The 21842-nt window shown below is 42.5% G+C and overlaps 1 protein-coding gene across 1 annotated transcript in view; it reads left to right on the top strand.

The window, feature by feature from the left end:
• The window catches only part of FAT4 (FAT atypical cadherin 4), a 119439-nt gene that overhangs the window by 89730 nt on the left and 7867 nt on the right, over positions 1–21842 (top strand). The window contains exons 9-15 of the mRNA XM_058803451.1: positions 1020–5369; positions 10390–10494; positions 12050–12357; positions 16408–16493; positions 17518–17697; positions 18707–18831; positions 19918–20123. Coding sequence (XP_058659434.1) covers positions 1020–5369; positions 10390–10494; positions 12050–12357; positions 16408–16493; positions 17518–17697; positions 18707–18831; positions 19918–20123 — 5360 coding nt within the window. The remainder of the gene's footprint in view (positions 1–1019; positions 5370–10389; positions 10495–12049; positions 12358–16407; positions 16494–17517; positions 17698–18706; positions 18832–19917; positions 20124–21842) is intronic.

The raw sequence follows: 21842 nt of genomic DNA on the forward strand, positions 1-21842 counted from the left end.
ACTGCACATGACAAATAGTGACATGAAGTATAGTTTTAAGGGATGCTGTCAAAGTCATTCCTGCCTCTAAATGATTTTCCCTTAAGAGGTTGAAAACAGCATGATTTTTATACAAAACTGGGTGTTTTCTAAATTTTAGTAAGAGTAAAACATCAACAGTGTTCTGCAAATTGGTTGGACAGTGTCAAATTTGAAAGGCATATCACGCTTTAGATCTGTAATATCTGGTGAGGAAGAACACCCTGGGTTCTCCTTGCAAGTGTGCAAATGTAGAGGGTAATACAAATGGTGCACATACAGTCAAGCTTAATGTGAAACATAAATTCAAAAGACCTGAAAAGTCTGAGTGTAATCATGTTATTGTACTAGTGTGCAGTAGTTTTGTATTCCTATTTTACCAACATGTTTTTAAAAATGCAGTCTTCTTAGTTCCTATCCTTGGAATACTCTTAGAAAATTAGAAGTAAGGGACTAGAGGAGAGAAAGAAGGAGCACCTGGGGAGCAGGAAGAGAAGGGATTTCAAGGGACAGTGGTGTAGGGTAAATATCCGTGGATGCTGCCTGTTCACTTATGTAACCTTAATAGTCCTTGAATTCCAGGGTTTTTCATGAAGTTTTTCGTGGATAAACAGGCTAAGAGTAATTTTAAAAATCAAAATAGCGTTCAGTCTTACTGGGTTTATGGTTTTTACTGTGGGAATGTTCTAGAAGCAGGATGCCAGCCCTCCAAAGGCTGCCGGTCTGTTTCCCAGTTTCTGAGATCTGTGTGTCCATCTCTCTAAATGCAGTGTCCTGTTTTTCAACTCAACGTTTTTTGGCTCCATGCATGTCTTGTGGACTCACAGACCCACCTGCCCCTTGATGAACTCACTTTTTTGTGACAAAAGCAGTTCATTTTCAGGGCAGTGTGAGGAGGAGCATGCTGCTCCAGGATGTGCTTCAGACTGAAAGGCTGGCATGAGTTTCTCACAGTGAGTGCATTCATTAAAGGACTGACCTAGCTTTGTTCTCCATTTCAGGCTCATTCGTGTTTGCGGTGACTGTCACCGATGCAGATGCCGGCTCCAACGCCGAGCTCCATTATTCCCTCATGGGGAAGAACTCTGAGAAGTTCCACATTGATCCAGCAAGGGGGGCAATCCTGGCTGCAAAACCACTGGCGGGAGAGTCTGAAGTCACCATTTCTGTTCACGTGAGGGATGGCGGCCGGTACCCCAAGACAGACTCTACCACTGTCACCGTGAGGTTTGTGGACAAAGCCCAATTTCCTCGCGTTCAGGCAGAGCAGGAGACCTTCACGTTCCCCGAAAACCAAGCAGTTGGGACACTTGTCACCACCATCTCTGGGTCTTCAGCCAGAGGAGGCTCCTTGTCCTACTACATTGCCAGTGGTAACGTGGGCAGCACCTTCCTGGTGGACCAGGTGACGGGACAGCTTTCTGTCGGGCGGGCTTTAGATTTCGAGGCCGTGCAGAAGTACGTGGTGTGGATTGAGGCCAGAGACACGGGCTTTCCCCCCTTTTCCTCCTACAAGAAATTGGAAGTATCGGTGATTGACGTCAACGACAACGTGCCGGAGTTTGAGCAAGATCCCTTCATTGCAGAAATAGCAGAGAACCTGTCCCCACGGAAGATACTGACTGTGGCTGCTGTTGACAGGGACAGTGGTCTGAATGGACAGCTCAATTATGAAATAATTGAGGGCAATACCGAAAACAGTTTCAGTATCAATCGAGCCACTGGTGAGATCAGAAGCGTCCGGCCCTTGGACAGGGAGAAACTGTCTCAGTACACGCTAACCATAAAAGCTTCAGATAAAGGCACTCCGCTCAAGAGCACGACTGTCAAAGTTATCATTAATATTTTAGATGAAAATGACAACGCTCCGAGGTTTTCACAGATATTCAGTGCTTCTGTGCCTGAAAATGCTCCTCTGGGTTTTACAGTAACACGAGTCACAACATCAGATGAGGACATTGGGGTGAATGCAGTCAGCAGGTACTCCATAAGGGATACGAGTCTCCCGTTCACCATAAATCCCAGCACTGGGGACATCACCATCAACAGACCACTGAACAGGGAGGACACTGACCGCTACAGGATCAGGGTCTCTGCACATGACTCAGGGTGGACAGTGAGCACAGATGTCACCATATTTGTCACGGATGTCAATGACAATGCCCCACGATTTACAAAACCATCCTATTACCTGGAGTGTCCTGAGCTTCCTGGGATTGGGCTAAAGGTCACCCAGGTTTCAGCCACCGATCCAGATGAAGGGTCCAATGGTCAAGTCTTCTACTTCATAAAATCCCAGTCCGAGTTTTTCCGCATTAATGCGACCACGGGAGAGATTTTCAACAAGCAGTACTTAAGGTACCAAAACTCCAGCGGCTCCAGCAATGTCAACATCAACAGGCACAGCTTCATAGTGACATCGTCAGACCGGGGCAGTCCCCCGTTGGTGAGTGAGACCACCGTCACCATAAACGTGGTAGACAGCAATGACAACGCACCGCTCTTCCTCGCCCCTAAATATTTCACTCCTGTCACTAAGAATGTGAGGGTTGGCACAAATTTGATTAAAGTTACTGCGGTGGATGACAAGGACTTTGGCTTGAATTCTGAAGTGGAGTACTTCATCTCTGATGAGAGCAAAACTAATAAATTCAGACTGGACAGGAGTACAGGCTGGATTTCTGTGTCATCTTCACTAATGGCTGATTTGAACAAAAACTTCCTGTTTAAAGTGAAAGCCAAGGACAAGGGTAATCCCCCACTCTCATCCGAGGTAGCTGTTGAAATAGTAGTGACAGAAGAAAATTACCACACACCCGAGTTTTCCCAGAGCCGCATGAGCGTTACTATCCCGGAGAGCTACTCTGTTGGAGCGGTGGTCAGGACGGTTTCAGCACGGGACAGAGATGCTGCCATGAACGGATTAATCAGCTACAATATTTCCTCTGGAAATGAAGGTGGAGTCTTTGCTATTAATACCACCACTGGTACACTGACACTAGCCAAACCACTTGATTTTGAGTTACACCAAAAGCACGAGCTGGTTGTTACTGCCACGGATGGAGGATGGGTGTCCCGAACAGGCTACTGCAGTGTCACTGTTAATGTCATTGATGTCAATGACAACTCCCCAGCATTCAGCCCTGAGGAGTACTTTCCCACCGTGCTAGAAAATGCCCCCAGTGGGACAACTGTTATTTGTTTAAATGCTACTGATGCTGACTCTGGGTCTAATGCTGTGATTGCGTATGCCATCCAGTCCTCAGACAGTGACCTCTTTGTCATCGACCCTAACACGGGAACCATCACCACCCAGGGATTTCTAGACTATGAAACAAAGCAGAGTTACCATCTAACAGTAAAGGCTTTTAATGTTCCAGATGAAGAGAGGTGCAGCTTTGCTACTGTCAACATCCAGTTAGAAGGGACAAATGAATACGTGCCTCGTTTTGTGTCCAAGCTTTATTATTTTGAGGTTTCAGAGGCAGCCCCCAAAGGTACTGTTGTAGGTGAAGTTTTTGCAAGTGATCGTGATATGGGCATTGATGGAGAAGTCCACTACCTCATCTTTGGCAACAGCAGAAAGAAGGGCTTCCAGGTAGATGAGAAAAGCGGCCAGATCTACGTTTCAGGACCTCTTGACAGAGAAAAAGAAGAACGAATCTCTTTGAAAATCCTTGCAAAAAATTTGGGGAGCATTCGTGGCGCAGATATAGATGAAGTAACTGTTAATATCACAATCCTGGATGCCAACGATCCTCCCGTTTTTACCTTGGGAGCCTACAATATACAGATCAGCGAGGGTGTTCCTCCAGGCACCCACGTCACATTCGTCAGTGCCTTTGATTCAGATTCTGTCCCTAGCTGGAGCAGGTTTTCCTATTTCATCGGGTCTGGCAACGAGAACAGCGCCTTTTCCATCAACCCACAGACGGGACAGGTGACGGTCACTGCAGAGCTGGATCGAGAAACACTGCCTGTCTACAACCTCTCTGTGCTTGCCATCGATTCCGGAACGCCATCCGCGACAGGAAGTGCCTCTCTGGTGGTAACTTTGGAAGACATCAATGACAACGGGCCTACCTTGTCCACCAGCCAAGGAGAAGTCCTGGAGAACAACCGCGCAGGAACTCTGGTGATGACGCTGCAGTCGTCGGATCCCGATCTCCCTCCCAACCAAGGCCCTTTCACGTATTACTTGCTCAGCACGGGCCCTGCCACCAGCTACTTCAGCCTCAGCACTGCTGGAGTCCTGACAACGACAAGGGAGATTGACAGGGAGCAAATCAGCGAATTCTACCTCTCAGTGATTACCAGAGACTCTGGCATTCCTCAGATGTCTTCCACAGGAACTGTGCAGATCAAGGTAATAGACCAAAACGACAACCCGTCGCAGCCCAGAACAGTAGAAATCTTTGTTCATTATTATGGCAACCTCTTCCCAGGTGGAATTTTGGGCAACGTAAAGCCGCAGGATCCAGACGTGCTGGACAGCTTCCAGTGCTCCCTCACCTCAGGAGTCACCAGCCTTTTCAGCATTCCCGGGGGCACCTGTGAGCTGCACTCACAGGCGAGGTCCACAGATGGCACGTTTGACCTGGGTGTCCTCAGCAACGATGGGCTGCACGGAGCCGTCACCAGCAGCGTCCGCGTCTTCTTTGCGGGCTTCAGCAACGCCACCATCGACAACAGCGTCCTGCTCCGCCTCAGCGCCCACAGCGCGCATGACTTCCTCACCAACCATTACCTGCCCTTCCTGCGCATCGCCAGCTCCCAGCTGACGGGCCTGGGCACGGCCGTCCAGCTCTACGGCCTCTCTGAGGACAGCAACCACACCTTCCTGATGGCGGCCGTCAAGCGCGGCAACAACCAGTACGTGAGCCCCAGCGGCGTGGCCACCTTCTTCGAGAGCATCAGGGACGTGCTCTTCCGCCAGAGCGGCGTGCGTGTCGAGGCCGTGGACCACGACTGGTGCCTGCAGAGCCCCTGCCAGAACAGGGGGAGCTGCCTGAGGAGGCTGGCAGTGAGCCCCACCCTGAGGACCCACGAGAGCGTCCCCGTCATCGTGGTGGCCAACGAGCCGCTGCGGCCCTTTGTGTGCCGGTGCCTGCCGGGCTACGAGGGGAGCCTGTGCGAGAGCGACATCGACGAGTGCCTCCCGTCACCCTGCCACAACGATGGCACCTGCCACAACCTGGTGGGGGGCTTCTCCTGCAGCTGCCCCGAGGGCTTCACCGGCATGGCTTGCGAGAGGGACGTCAACGAGTGCCTTTCCAACCCCTGCAAGAACGGTGCTGCCTGCCAGAACTTCCCAGGAAGCTTCAACTGCGTTTGTAAAACCGGGTACACAGGTACGCGTTTGCTCCTCTATGTACCTTACAGTCCAGAAAAGATGGCAAGAGTGCCTTCTTAGCCCAAAACTGGCTGAATACAAGCATCCCCCTGGATGAAGAGATCATGCAAAATGAGGTATTAATAGTGTGAAAGCTCAGAATACCCAGGTGCCTGCAATGTTATTTTATTTTAGCTCTCTCCCAAGGTAAATCTCACTTACCTGATTTGCATTAGAACAGAAAGATTTTTGCAAGGGCTATTCAATTTTTTTAAGTGTGTGAGAACCATTTCCAATGCTTCAGTATGATTTTGCTGTACATGTTATTGTTATGCATATTGTGGGAGCATTTCAAGTCTGCTAGAAGTGTGCCAAGCAAGAAAATCAGCCTCTGCCCCAAATTACTTGCAGGACAGAAAACAGATGAAGAATATGGGAAAAAACCAGAATTCAGGCAAAATGGTCAACCCCTCTGTTCTGTATTTTGTTCCTTTGTAATTTATTTTTTTCATTAAGCGCAGAAATGTCTGCAGCATTTCTACCCCGAGTATTTTTTCTCTGATATTCATTACACATTGAAACACAGCAGCGTTGTAACCCAGTAAAGCAAACTAATCTGTGCTTTTGCTGTGAGTAGGATATTTAAGGTCTGAGCAATTTTATCCAGTGCTTATAGCCACTTTTCTTAGAAATCAGGTAAAAAAAAATCTAACTAGAGGAGATTTAGGTAAGATTTTCAGTGCCTTTTCTAAGGAGCATTTCTGCATTGAGGAAGCCCCAGGGTAGCCCAGCTGAGCCCCGCTCTGTCCATTCTGGTGTGGGACTTGCCACCACCACAGCTCACCTGTAACTCACAGAGGGATCCAGGGATCCTCTGTTCCTTTGGGTGAAATGGGTCTGTGTGGGAGAAAATGAGGAGAAGTTAATTTCAAAGTAAAGGTTTAATTACTTAATTTAAATCACAGCTGCAGCAGCAGATACATATTCAGTGCAGTATCAAGGACACTGATGAGATCTTCTGCATGAACCTCACAAATGTGCTCCTGAGCCTCAGGTCAGGAGCAATTGCTGTTAATTGACAAGCAGTTCTAATTAAGTTACTAATCCAGGATTTTATTTCATGTTGTATTAGCATATCAAATTGTTTTGCCAGGAGCATGGCAAAATAATTGTAGAGCACCTATGCCCTGTAACTCTTGAGGACATTAGCACCAGAGAGTACATGGGCATGTGTTTGCTGCTGCAGTGAAGCAAAACACTTCATTAACTCTAGCAGCAAACTACAGTGTATGCCTCTAGACTGTAATTTGAAACACTTATGAAGCATCCAGCTGATTTCTTCTGGTATTATAGTCATATATTAATGCTCAACCCTTATGTCAGCTAAAAATCAAGCACTGCGTGTGACAAGTTAAAAAAAAAAAGAGTATTTTTGCTAAGAGAATGTGATGAGAGACTCTTAAAGTCTGAAGTGTTGGATTTCTTTCGTGCCATGAATTAAATGTGGCATCTGATAGAAGCTTTCTTAAACTCCTTGTCAACACAAATAACCTTAAAATAGACTGCCACTGTGGCAGACATTTCTATTTGAGAGTCAGATGTTGTTTAATCAGTTGTCCATTGCAGAATCAAGAGTTATTAAAGTGTCCTGAGATTAATTGATCAAGACAGAAAACAAATAGCACCAGTGTAATTAAAAGACAAAATATCTTTGGAGTTTAATATCAACAGAGCTTATTAGATAAGATCACAGTTATCACACAGTATATTTAGACATTTTATGTCTGCAAAAGCATATTTGAAATTTTTCAAATTAAATATTCAATAGGTTCTGCAAACAAATGCAGTGTACTGATTGTTTGAGAATGCTTGACATAGAGGCTATTATGTCATTATTATACTGCCAACAGAAAGAGAGCACAGCTGCTTGAGTTCTTAATTTGCATTCATATGTGATTAAAGATAGCCACAGTAGATGTAAAAATAAAGCCTTAAACTGTTTCTTCATGGATATAAGCCTTGAGTGCCTCAACAGCAACAAAACAGAGGCATCCAAAATAGTGGATTTCTAATTCAGTTCCCCATATACATAGTTTTGCTTTTCTATGCTGGAATGAAAATACAGTCTCATAATTGAATTTATACGCCTGGTAAAAAAAAATAACATTTACATGGTAGTGCATGCAAGTAGAAATTAGAACTTTCTGGGACAGACTCTCTGTTCACTGTAAATTAGAGTACATGAGCTGTAGACCTTTATAATGGTGTACCTGAAAACTGAGAGTCTTACTTTTCCTTGATTTATTGTGTTTTGTCAGCTGCATTTCACTTCATCATGCTGCAAAAGGTAATGTCATTTTTTTCACTGGATAGGATTATAAAGACTGATTACCTCAGAGCAACATCATTAGGCTTTGAACAATCTGTTATAATTATATCTCTTAATGATGAACAGGTTTTGTTTTTAAAATAATCACTTTCTGGAGGGAATATGCTTGGTGATTTACAGTAGTTGCCTGCCCTTCCTTTGAACCCTTCATTTCCTGTTTTCCAGGATTCATTAATATGAAGGAATGTACGGTTGTGAAGTTGTTTCAAATGCAAGATTAGAATGCTAGAACAACCACTTTAAAAGATGGACACAGAGAACCACAAAAACTAAAACTCCCAAATCAGCTGAAATCTTAACTGAAGAACATTCAGCTGGTATCTGTTCCTGTTACATTTTTTAATTAACAAAAAAAAAAAAGTCTGAGGAACTTAGATTTTTGCATAAGCCCCTGCCTGTGATAGTGTCAGCTGGAGGTGATGAATGATAAATGTTGAATGCTCTCTGTTACCAATTATCCAACATTCTCCTCATTTCTCATTTTCACGGTCTTCAGAAAAAGATTTTTCTGATGCAGAAATGAATACCTTGCATCTTTCAGAATTTCAGCCTAGAATTGACCTATAAACTCAACTAAATTCAGTTTTTATCTAGACCAATCTGGATGGGATTGTGAGCAGCTTAGTCTCATGGAAGATATCCCTGTCCTTGATAGGGGGTTGGAACAAGGTGGTTTTTAAGTCCCTTTCCAACCCTAACTGTTCTATGATTCCATAATTCTGTTATTTTAAACACGCCTCTATTGGTTTCAAGAGCTCTTCAAACAACAGTTAAGCATAAAGAGGATGCTGTTATTCATGGCCTAAAGTAAGTGCAGCTGAAATAAATATCCATATTCTCTTGCTGACTCAGCAAATGCACCAGCTTTAATGTTAGTTGGGAAAGAGAAGAGTATTTAGCTAGATTCAACTGCAAAAATCTGAGTAAGCCTTTTTAGCTGCACTTGATTTTTGTGAAAACTGAGCAGCATCACTGAGCTATTTTAAGCATATGTGTCTCACTCCTCCTATGTGCTCTCCTCCATGAGTCAAAGACCTCTACTACAGACCATAAATTGAAAACAAAGAAAACAGCAAAATCTCACATAAAAAGTTAGCTCATCCTTCAGTCATGCCCATTAGAGAATAAAACATAAATAAATACCCCCAAAGCATAATTAGATTCAGGCACTGGAAAAGTTTCCTGGATTTATGGTGCATCTACAAGTGACGTATTAACCGCAGGAATCCTCCAGCGCTCCATTTCCACCCTGCTTGCAGTCACACATGGGGAGCTGCTGCTCACATGCAAGAGCTGCTTGCAAACTGTAGGTTAAACAAAAGAAAAAGTAAAACAGGGGTGAAAAACAAGAGGTTTTCTTGAGTCTTAGGTGACTCAAGCTGTTAAACTCCAAAGTTTGTAAAGCCAAGTCCTGGCTTGCTACAGTTTTAAATTGCACCAGCAACCTCTAAGGATTGGTGCATTCCTGTCCTGGGAGATGTAAAATTACAAGATATATGTGACATGCAAGAATGGACACCCTCTGTGCAAGCTCATGTTGTACTTTTAACTTAAACGTACACATATGGTGTAAGAAGTAAAACAATTAATTTTCAATGCAGAAAGAAGCATTAAGACAATCTCAGCCCTTGCTTTGTGCATACAGCCTGGCTGAGATAAAGTTCAGGAGAAGTCTGGGAGACTATGGCTGCTTTTGTGAGTTTTTGCAGTGAAACAGGGAGGACAAGCATAACAACACTCTGAAGTTTTTGCTGAGCACAGGCAGTGAAGGCTGGCACTGCTGCTGAGAGGAAGACAGGTTCCAAGAGTGGGAATGTAGTGGAAGTGTTGCTGAACTCATCAAAGCCAAGCATTGAAAACCTTAGAAATGAAGACCAATATTTTTGTAGTTAATGTTTCCATGCAAAGAAAATTTCAGCTTCATACATAGAATACGTGTGTCTGTATTTGGTGTCTGTTAAAATCTTCACTTTTTCTCTTGGTTCCCTTCCTTGCTGAAATGAATTATGTGATTTCAGTTTGTTCTCTGGGGAATAATATTTACCACATGTGACAATGTCTGCTTAGAAAAGGTCTGTATCCAGGGTAGCTTGTTTTAGCTCCAGAGGACTGTGGTCTCTCCAAGTCAGGAAGGAGGTTGTAATTGATGAGGAAAAATAAGAAAAATCCTATAATGTACAATAGCAGCCTCTGTTCAGCATGACCTGCCTGTGCAGGGTCCAGCAAGGGCTGTCTCTATCTCCTTTGCGTTCCTGAGTATATTGCACTCAACAGGGAGGAAAAAAGATTAATTTTTACAGTTCTTTATTTCAGCATTGCCTTTAATTGCATCATCTTTCTTTTATAGACTCCAGTTAATAAAATAATTCAATTAAAACAAGATTCCACCAGTACCTATGATCACAATGAGAGGCTTGAAAAGTTGAGTTATTTTCTCTGGGCCACAGATTATGCCTGTGGCAGGGCTGGGAGCAGCCCAGCATCCTGTCTGTGATTCCTCTCTCCATCCCAGAGCTGGTCCCTGGCATCCTCTATCTCCTGGCCATGTGTTCCGCATTGGTTCATAATCTCATCACCTACAACACCAGCCTGACTTTCCTATTTCCCTGAACAGTCTGACCTGGAAATTGCTTTTGTTCCCTCCTCACAGGGAAAACGTGTGACTCCACTGTCAACTACTGTGAGTGCAACCCCTGTTTCAATGGTGGGTCCTGCCAAAGTGGGCTGGAGGGGTATTTCTGCCACTGTCCCTTTGGTGAGTATCCTTCTCTCCTCTTCATCTCCCCTTTCCCTACTCATATTTCTATTTATTTTTACCTGCATAAATAATTTCTGGCTTGAAATTTACTCCAGATCTGGAAAAAATGCATGCATTTAGAGGTTCAAGTAACTCATTTTTCTTCATAAGAAAATTAAAAAGTGATGTGGTCACTACAAGTACATATTTGTCATTGCTAGTAGCAGGTCCTTTATCTCTCATAGAAAAACATAAGACCCAGCCAAACAACTCAGTGCCTAAAAATTAGAAAGAATATTTCTGAACAGATAGAGAAATAGAGATAACTGTCCAAAAGTAAGAATGGATGCTTGAAATACTTAAATCAAGGCTATTGGCTTCCTAAAGATGAAACTTAAACACAGCTGGATCAGGGCTGAAGTACCTTCCCCACCCAGAATATCCAAAGTTCAGTCTGAAGGAGGAAGTATGATGATAACAAAGCTCTCCTAATGAATAACAGGCCCTTTTAGTGGAGCTGAACAGTAAGACCACTGTAAATAACACCAGTATTTTACATCAGAGAACCATATAGTAGAGCCGAAATAGTTTCATAATTTTTAGAATTTAATTATCCCAGATTTGGTTTGTGGAATGGACCCAATAAAAACATAGAACAACATGAATATTTTAAGGCATCGTGACACGATTGTAGCAGGATTGATTCTGAATGCAGATTAATCCAGAATTGCCATTTTTGATATGGAAAAGTATGAAAGTAAATGTAACAAATTAATAAAAGAAAAACAGAAATGTCCAGAAATCATCTACAGTGCTTCAAGGCAGCTGAAAAACCCTCTCACAAAAGTATAGTTCTCAACATGCATTTGTTACTAATGCTGAATATGTATTTCTATTAGCATGTGGAATAATTTGTCTATTCCCTTTTATTTCCTTTATTGTACATTTCCTCAGGGTTAATTAATTTCCCATTGTAAATGTAACAAATATTCATAAATTAAATCAGGAATTTTTTTCCCATTGTTGATGCAGTAAAAGAAAAATCAAGGGAAATTATGTGACAGAACTCTGAAAAGAAATATGTAGAATGCACCAAAATATGAATATCAATTTTTACTGACATGAGGAGACATAATATTTTAATCACACATATACTTATTTAATAAGTATAAAAAATGAACCACCCAGCGAGAAACAGTTCAGATAACAGCCGCAGAGCGAAAAATAAACTCAACTTGCACATTTATTTCCATAGCTGGATTAATAAATGCCTGATGATAATTAACAGCCATGTCCTGACAGAGCTGTCAAGTTGGCTTGGTTTGGCATTTTCTGAAGAAGCCACAGAGCTCAACAAAGTGCTTTTCAATAGATGCATCTGTCCTTTCTAATTCAGTTTTTAAGTTTAAATATAATGTACCTCAGCCCCCAGCTGTGGGTAATAGCATTCCTCTGTAGGTTGTGTGATGTTAATTGTACGTTAGGGGTTCCACAGCCACGTGGAGAGCACATCCATGCTTCACACGGTGAGGAAAAATCTCCACGATTCCAGACTTCGCTTTCCCTTTTTCAGGTGTTTTTGGGAATCACTGCGAGCTCAACAGTTACGGGTTTGAGGAGCTGTCCTACATGGAGTTCCCCAGCCTGGATCCCAACAACAACTACATCTACATCAAGTTTGCCACCATCAAGGGCAGTGCCTTGCTGCTGTACAACCACGACAACCAGACCGGGGAGCGGGCGGAGTTCCTGGCGCTGGAGATCGCGGAAGGCCGGCTCAGGTTCTCCTACAACCTGGGCAGCGGCACCTACAGGCTCACCACGGCCAAGAAGGTGTCTGATGGACACTTCCACACCGCCATCGCACGCAGGGCTGGAATGGTGAGGAGTGCTAAAAATGGGGATTTTAAGGGGAATTCAGTGAAATCGCTCTGGCTTCCAGGCGAACTCAGAGGAACGTGAAATTAGCGACGTCGCGTTTGCTAGCAGAAACTCCAACTTTGGGAAAAACTTCCTTCATTTCTGCCTCACTCAAACTGACTCAGAGCCCTGTGGTGGTTTGTTTAGTGTGATGATGATAAAGTGTAATGAAAAAAACATGTGCAAAGTGCCCCCAAACTCTCAATGTGAAAAATGGGAGCCAGAAATAATTAATGACATAGATAACTACGCACGGGGCTAATTAACTGCTGTAGATTACAGGGATGATTATCAGGGAATGCTAATTAACCACAGTAATTGCAAAAAGCCTCAAAATAATTTTTCTCAAAAATCTAGAAAATAGACATGGACAGACTTAAAATTCTAGGCATCCATGACCTCCTTGAGCTAATTCAGAGAATTTTCCAATCTCATCAGACTAGGAGCCTGGTTTTCCTCTGTAGCATACATGTAAAGAGTTAAAAGGTTACATTCTGCATCAAGAGAATTTTTTGAGAGGAAGGAGGGAAGTTACTTCTCTCTCTGTCCCCCAGAATGCATCTGAGGTGCGGAATTCTGCCAAAACTGGGACAACTGATTACCATATGCCTGGCACTCTGACCCCTCTCCTGCCTTCATTTTTTTCTCCAGTAAATATTTTCTATTCCTCTTCTCTCATTTTTAATAATATTTCCAAAGCAGAACATAAACCAAATGCTCTTTGAATCCAAGCCAAGTTTTTTGACTCCACAGTATTTGAGCTAGAAATGAAACCAAATCTATTTGCCATCCATAATCAGTAACTATTGCCCAACAGTTCCCTTTTCAGGCAGACATGGCCAGCATACGTGGAATTCATGTTTGGAATTAAAGTCATAGAGCAGTAATATACAGTGGTGTTCCCCATTTTGGTTTGTCTGTGTCAAGGTGGAAGTGATGGAGGGAATAAAAGCAGTAAATTCTTCTACCCAGTGTGGCTCCCTTCTAGTCCTTGCTCTTGAGCCCTTAACTCCATTTCCATTTGTAGTGCAATACCTGATATCTCAATTTATTCTGGGTCTTGCTCTCTTCTCCCAAGCTACAAGCAGCAGGAGAAGAGGAAATGGCCTCGAGTTGCAGCAGGGGAGGTTTAGATTGAATATTACTAAAGAGTTGTTCCCCAAAAGGGCTGTCAGTGCCTGGAAAAGGCTGCCCAGGGAAGTGGTGGAGTCACCATCCCTGGAGGTATTAAAAAGATGTGTAGATGTGGCACCTGGGGACATGGTTGAGTGGTGGCCTTGACAGTGCTGGCTTAGTGGTTAGACTTTTGCAGATCTTTTCCAACATTAAGGATTCTATGGTTCTGTGAAATCCAGTCTTCAGCTGGACTTGCAAATCCAATCTGTGTGTTTTTATGACTTATGTATCCAAATAAGATGAAGGATAATTGTGATGTTGAGCAATGACTTTGGTTTAATGTGCTTTAATACCAGATATTCAATTTGGGTTGCAAATTTAATAATTTACATCACAGCTTCCTAATGGTGAAGCCTGAAGGTGCACTTTAATCTTGACATGCACCAGGTTCCCATTTTAGTAACTAAAGTAGAATGTTACTTCCATTAATGAGATGTAAATGGCAAAGTATAAAGACACGGAGTAAAAGTTGCAACAAATAAATGAAGTATACTGAAGAAAGAAAAAACAGAGAAAGAAAATGTTTTACTTGTCAGTGTGCCAGAAGACTATAGAAGAAGAGAGAACATAAAAAGGGCTATTTATAGAAATTTCAGCCATGAATGCTTCAGGCTAAAAGCAAATATTTAAGACAACCTATACCTTTGTATGATTTTTTTTGTTTGTTTTTAATGTTTAAACCTATTCAGTAATGTCAGCTGTTTACAAACAGCACATGAAGAGAATCGCCTTTGTCTTAGATATTTCTGCTGCAGGAAAAATGTCTCCCATGTGTCCAAAACTGTATAAAATAGGCCCCCTTTAGGATTCCAAATCTGTCATTTCCTACAGCACAGTGGGATTTTATCGGAAACTGGTAAAATCATTAAGTTGTCAGTCCTGAGCTATTGCAAAGTGACAGGATAGAAAGGCTCATAATGTGGCAAGGTAACTGTAGAGTAATGCTTAAGTAACAAGCAGGAACATTTGACTAACATTAGAAAATAAATTGTATGAACTCTGTTCCAAGTAAAATATATTCTCAAATATCCAGCCCTTCAGCTGGGGCTGGAGCTTGGCTTGCAGAGCACATAGCAATGTAAGTTAGGGAGATTATGCTGATTGAGCTAAGAACAAAAAAACTCATTTCAGTTTTTGTTGTTGATGTTCTGAAGGAAAAATATGCATGCATGTGGTGGCATACAGAGCATCCAGCTTATTATTCTTTCTCTGAATTGTTTCATTTACACAAGGCTATAATCTGCTTTGGAACTGCAGACTGACATTTCTTGGGAGAAGCACTTTGCTCATTTGTATGGAAAGAAATTCAAGATAAGCTTCCATTAAAAATAGCAGATCGAACAATTTAATTGTACTGTAGGGCATGATTTAGGGCTAAGAGCTCTGAATTTATTTGGTCAATGCAGTGTGTCAGCTTGTAGCATGTATTTGGAGCTAGCCTGGCCAATCTGTGGGGATTTCAACAGGCTGTTGTTACCAAACTTATTTGCAGGCAGTAGAAAAAAGTCTCTGCAGAGTAATGATATACTGATAGCCAGTGCTGCTTGCTCAGCTCCCATAAAGCAATCTAAATCAAAATATAAACCCAGGCGTTTTTAAAGGTGGCATTTGATTTAAATTTGCTGTAAAACTCTACCACACATCTAGCTGAAATATGAGGAGATGTACAGCGTGGAGATTATGTTTATTTTTCTGAAAATTTGTTTTAAGGAATAACTAACCTTCAGGGTTGGTTGGGGTTTCTTTTTTTCAGCGCATCTGTTATTAATAAATCACTGTGGGGACAATTCTTTGCTAAATAAGGAATAAAATAAAAACTCCTTTTCAAATCAGCAGGAGTTGTTTCATGATTTTAGTGACAGCTTTGGTTAGACTTTTATAGATTACAAATAGAAGGACCATGAGTAACTTTAGTGTAAATAAGTTAGATGGGTAGTCTCAGAATCACAGAATGGTTTGGGTTGGAAAGAACTTTAAAGATCCTTTGGTTCCAACCCCCCTGTCGTGGGCACAGACACCTTCCACCAGACCAGGCTGAGGCAACAGTGTTGTCTAGGACTTGATGGCTTGGGGGTAAAAATACTAATAATAATAACAATAATTAAAGAGCAAGACTGCTGTGAGTAGTGGTAACGCCTGGTACTTCTCTAAACATCAGCTTAGTCCCACTCTAGGTGTCCAGATGCTCCTCCATTTTCAAAGTTGAGATCCCTCATGACCTCTTAGTCAAGGGGTTACCTTAAGCAGGTCCATTTGGTTACTTTTTGAGTTTTATTGAGTGGTTGGTTATTATTTTTAACTAGTAATCTCAGTGTTTCTAATCCCAGGGTCATTTTTTTAAACTGGTAATCTCAATGTATGTACTCCCAGCTTTTGTAACATGCTTTTTATCAATTCCAATATGTTTAATATCATAGTAAAGCCCCTGAAGGAACTCCCTTTGTGATTGGAAGGGGCAGCTTTTTGCTGACATTATCTGAACCATGTCAGGAGTGTGGTATGAGCCAAAGTAACTTCAGTGTCCAGGAGTAAAGCAAACAAATATGAAAGAAACCCTGCCCAAATGTGAAAAATTGGTGTTTAACTCCATGTTTGTATGAAGGAGATAATTGACTCCCCTCTCTGTGACACCTTGGTGGTGTCCACACTGTGCTGGCAGGGTGTGGAGCTGAGCAGTGCCTCTGGAGCATTCTGCAATCCCAAGTGACATCATGACATACAAGTGCTCCTTTGTGGCCAAGTCCTTGATATAATACACCTAAACATAAATAATTCATGTAGTTGGGGACTAAAGCCTTGTAACACTCAGCATGTTTGTGTGTGTGCCTTTTGCAGGCAGCATCCCTGACGGTGGATTCCTGCTCTGAGGACCAGGAGCCAGGCTACTGCACTGTTAGCAACGTTGCTGTTTCCACTGACTGGTAAATATTGTTTAATTTTTTGGGGTTAGCTTGGGGTTTGGGTGGGAGTTTTTTTTTTTAAATAAGTTAAGAAGAAATCTCCCTGTAAAGTCAGAGAAAGTTGGAATAATGATAAGGCTCCCAAGAGTCATTTTCTTCCATCTTTGCGGATTTGCAAATTAAATTTTCTGTGTGTGTTGCTGCTTGCTAGGTCAGGCTATATTTCTGCATGGAACTGGATCATAACAAGGAGTTTGCTCAGAAATCCCCAGTTCTCTACACCATGTCTGTCCCCAGGCTCTGGTGGCAGTCAGGAAATGCATGGCCATGAATAATTTGCACTGTGGTACAAATGGGGATAACATCTATTGCCTAATGATTTGGGGTCATGTATTTATTTAAACTGCACCTCTCATTGTTCATAAAGACATAGGAAATAAAATCACTTGATTAGTGCTGTCATTACAAAAATATTAACAGTAATTACTTTGACATTGTTTTCAGGTGTTTTCTGTTAGTTTTGAGTTCATAAACAGTGTCCAGTAAAGAAATCAAACTTTATTTCTGGTGTTTACTGTAACTAGCTCAGTAGTCTTGGGCTCAAATTTTTGGAGATAATAGTAACTTTAATCCAATCACTTTGGCTAATTTCTTAAAATAATCACAATGTTTCCTGCCACACAGGGTTTCCCTGCTAGCAGATGTGTTACATCTTTGTAAAACAATGAGTCCATCTTCCTGCTGTTTAAGTATCATCTACAATCTCAATTATAGTTGGGTAAAAAACCTTATTTGTTGTGATCTGAAGCACACTGCTCAGTCCAGTGAATAGAAATTTTGACATGCAAACTGAGTGTGAATTTAGAGTCGTGCCCACTATAACTGTTAGTTCAAGTGATGTTAATCTCTGTGTCCCCTTCTAAATGTGATATACCATTTTGAGAAGAGGAATTTTAGCCACAGGCTGTAAGTGATGGTTGCAGTTCCTGTGCTGTCATCACCATCCTGATGCCTGGTACTGATTAGTCATTTTTCTCTTTCACAGGACTCTCGATGTACAACCAAATCGAGTTACTGTTGGTGGCATCAGGTCCATAGAGCCCATCCTTCAGAGGAGAGGACAGGTGGAAAGCCATGATTTTGTGGGCTGCATAATGGAGTTTGCAGTCAATGGACGTCCCCTGGAGCCCAGCCAGGCTTTGGCAGCCCAAGGAATCCTAGATCAGTACGTCTGCTATATATGGGATCAAATGGACCCCGTTTGCAATAAAGGAAACTAGCATGAATGCTACTCCATTCAGACACCAACAGATATTTCTTGTTAGGAGAAAAAGACTGTAGAACCCACTGTAAAAAGTAGGAAGGAAGTGAATTTGGATTTAAGGTTCACTAAAGATTACAGAGTCTTAAAAACAAAAGCAGCATCATTACATTTCTATTGTTAGTGATAATTCAAGTAGCTTTGTGGGCTGAAATTGAGTCGCCCTTGTTCTTGGATTTCTTTATAAATTCCACCTGGTTTTGACTGTATTCATACTGTTTGCTAGCCCTCTACTCCCTTTTATTTCCTCTTAATCCACCATGTCTGTTCTCTCACTTTGCCTCTCAAGTATCACAGAATTTCCCTCATATCCTCTGAGTGCTCTTTCAGAAATGATGAATTATCCCATTCTATTGTTTTTTCCATCTCAGTATTTGAAGTCACAGTTGCAGCAATAATGTCAGTCTTCCATCCAGATTTCTTCGTTCACACTTGCTCTCTCAACCCCCGTGTTTGCACTGTTCATTGTAATACAAAGACCCTGGCAGTCTGCAGCATGAAAAAAAGCCTGAAAAGGTTTCTTCTCTCTTGCATCACAGATAGTAGTAGTTTGGCTGTCTCTGAATTCCTTCCTCTTTTGTAAGACTGCTATAAATTGATGCTGAAAATTGGGATCTGCTTAGAAACTTGAGCTGTCTACCGAGGTCCTTAGAATTACAGAATGGTTTGGATTGGAAGGGACCTAAAGATTATCCAGTTCCAATGACCCTGCCATGGGGCTTCTGCTAGACCAGGTTGCTCTGAGCCATCCAACCTGGCCTTGGACACTTCCAGGGATGGGGGGAAGAGCCACTTTAGCATCTCTGAGGGGAAGAAAAGGGAGTACCATTTAAACAGATGATAATTCCCAGCGCATTTGCTCTGCTTATTTGTGTGCACCTTTTTCAGCATCTGCTTTTCTGGTTTCTTTCAGGTGTCCCAGGCTGGAAGGAGCTTGCACAACCAGCCCCTGCCAGCACGGTGGCACTTGTGTCGATCAGTGGTCGTGGCAGCAGTGTCTCTGCAAGGATGGACTGACAGGAAGGCGCTGTGAAAAATGTAAGGATGTCTTTATGTCTAAATGTCTTTAACATACACCTGACTGTGGCTCAACCAAAGGCTGTTAAGGGGTTTCAGGGCCATGTGATAATGAATTTTATGAAATAATGAAAACAAGCAGCACATTGCCTCTTAAGTAGTTTAAAAGTCCACAATGGACTGTTGCCCTTTCATGGGCTAAAAATGACAACAACCTGAATACATAATGTTTTCTGGTCTGTATATCACATTTCAGGTAACTTGCACTCATTTAAACTCCCGCTTCCCAATAACATATAATCTGTAACTAAAATAAAGGGATCCCATAGGAGGGATTTGCCTGCTATGGGGAGGCAAGAGGGTAAGCAAAAACCCCTTCACGTAAAGAGTGAGTTCATGTGCTTACGGCTTCTCCAGACCAAAGTCCTTTTCATCAAATTGACTGTGGATTATATGCAAGAAAATATTGTAAATGTAAATGAAAACAAGGCGTTTACACTCGGGGGTGATTAACTCTCATAGGAGTAGCCCTGTAAATCAGTATGGGATTGTTCAGGAGAGCAAAGTGATTTATTTCTGTGTAGTTGTAGTATAATGACTGGGCTTTGTTTTTTTACATGTCCCATTATTGTTTAGCTGATTTATATGCTTTTATTGCACCAGTTTACAAAAGAATTTAGCCATAATTTTAACAGCATTTGGTAGTCAATGCTCTGCCTTTTTTATTCACTTTTTTTTTATGCCATAACAAATAGAAAGTCATTATCTCTGCCCTGAAGAGCTTAGAGTTCAATATATCATGAAACCCCGATGCAGTAATGGAAACAGTAACATCCCTGGGAAGGAATTACAGTTCTGAGAGCCAAATTTTTTTTCCCTACTCCCTCACTTGTTCCCTAGCGAGTTTTAATTTACTATTGACTGATAGCAGCAGTAAATTACTCGCACACTCCCACTCTCAAGCACACATTCTGGTGGAAGCCAAAGAATAGAGGGGCTGCAGTTGCCATTCACTCCTGCTGCCCCCTGCCCTTGACCCGCTCTGACCTTTATCTCTGCTCCGATGGCTGGGGCTGTGTGCTCAACGCTTCCCTGTGCTTGTCCCAGATATCACAGCTGACACAGCCCTGTCCCTGGAAGGCAAGGGCCGGCTCGACTACCACATGAGCCCCAACAAGAAGCGGGACTACCTGCTGAGGCTGGGGGCTGGCAGCCGGCCGGGCGTGGAGCGCCTGGAGGTGAAGTTCATGACGAGGAGCGAGAGCGGCGTCCTGCTCCACGTCCAGGAGAGCAGCAACTTCACCACCCTGAAGGTGAGATTGCACCTAAGGACCGGTTTGGTTTGGTTGGGCTGCCTCGTGTGCAGCGATCAAAATCGAGATTTTCCATTACTCTTTCTGTTTCCTTTATGAAATATTAGGTCTTTAGCTGAGACTAGGCACTGCTCCAGTGTCATTCATCGTCTCAACAATTCCCTTCCTATTTGCCAAGGTATCAGAAGATCTTGATGGTTTTATATCTAATCAGTTCTGTCTAGACTCCAAATAGTGACTGTTTTAAGGCGACGAGAACGGTGCTCATTGCCATGGTTATTATCATCATTACACTTTACAGAACAAATAATTTTGTTATTGGCCTTTTATCTTCTGATTTTTTTGAGCCTTGAACCCAGACCCTCCTTAAGCTAGCAAAGGATTGCCAAAAAGTTTTCATTAATTCCTACCAACATGGCTCAAGCTTATCAAACTAGGAAGTGAGGGATAACTCAAATTCATGAGGTTACTCACAGACCAATGTCAATATCAAATTATTTTGGCATACATAGCTGAATTAGTGCTTCAAATGCCACACTGTTTTGGGGCTTTTTTGCTGGTTTTTTTTCCCTCAAAGAGCTTATTGCTGCCGAAGTTACCTTTCTCAGGAGAAAGCGATGGTTTGGTTCCTGGCGGTGACTCAGTCCATTTACTCATAACTCTAAATGAGTACAGCAGTGATGTTGGCAAGCCCCTTTATTGGGTTGGTGTAAGCTCCAAGTTTCCTTGACTGCTGCAAGGCTTTCCAACTTTTTTTTCCCTGACTTTTAGAGAAATTCATACAGAAATTCACACTTTCTAAGCTTCAGCCCCGTGGATATCCTCCACCTGCCTGCTCAGAAGCTTTCCTGACACACCGGCTGCATTTAAGAAGCAAGTCTGCACTACTTCCCTGGCATATACTTTTACCACATCATTTCATAGGAAGTTTCTGCCTAGCTCATATTAGCAGATAAGATCTCATTATTTTTGACTTCTGGAGAGAAAAAACCTTTTTCTCCCCCCTAGCAGAATTTGCTTTATTAAAAAAGAAGAGAGAGAGTTGCCTTTCCTGGCTGAAGCACTGGCACTGTGTTTATGCAAACACTCTTGTTATTGTTAATATTGGTGAAGTTGTACGAGCAAGCAGAGGGTGTCAAGTCCCAGCCCCAGCTGTGCAGGGGAAGAGAGCAGAGGTTTGCCTAGGACCAGATGCTGAAGTTTGAGGAAGGAGAGCCGTGCCGGTTGCCAGGCAGTTCTCAGATAATGCTAGTTAGTAAAACTGAAGTAATTTAACTGTAGCTAGTGCAGTATGGCCTCTGCACTGCTCCTCATTCCCAGAGTAGGTGTCACCATGAGTATTCCCTTCAGTGGTAGCCTGAGATGCCAATGTAGCCAACCCAGCAAAAGTCTCCATGTCATCTCCATCTACTCCTGGTGCAGAAGTTGGGCTTTAGGGACCTGTCTTGAAAATTCTTGTCAGTCTTCAGAACAGACAATTTTATAACTTGATTTTTGTGTCTTTTAATATGCCTGTTATCCAAAGTATTAGCATTCATAGAAAACCTGCCATGTGTTTTTAATATTAAACCATGCTAGGGAAAAACTGAGAGTCCTGTGGCTACTTCCATGCCTTCACATTTTTCCTCTTGTAGCTAATTGGTTTTGGTGTGGCTGGGATTGGGGTAAAACTAGAGAAGTGGTAATAAATCAGACCCACTGAGATTGTGAGCAGTTGGT

The sequence above is a fragment of the Ammospiza caudacuta genome, chromosome 4 (assembly GCF_027887145.1).
Source record: "Ammospiza caudacuta isolate bAmmCau1 chromosome 4, bAmmCau1.pri, whole genome shotgun sequence".
NCBI lineage: Eukaryota > Metazoa > Chordata > Aves > Passeriformes > Passerellidae > Ammospiza > Ammospiza caudacuta.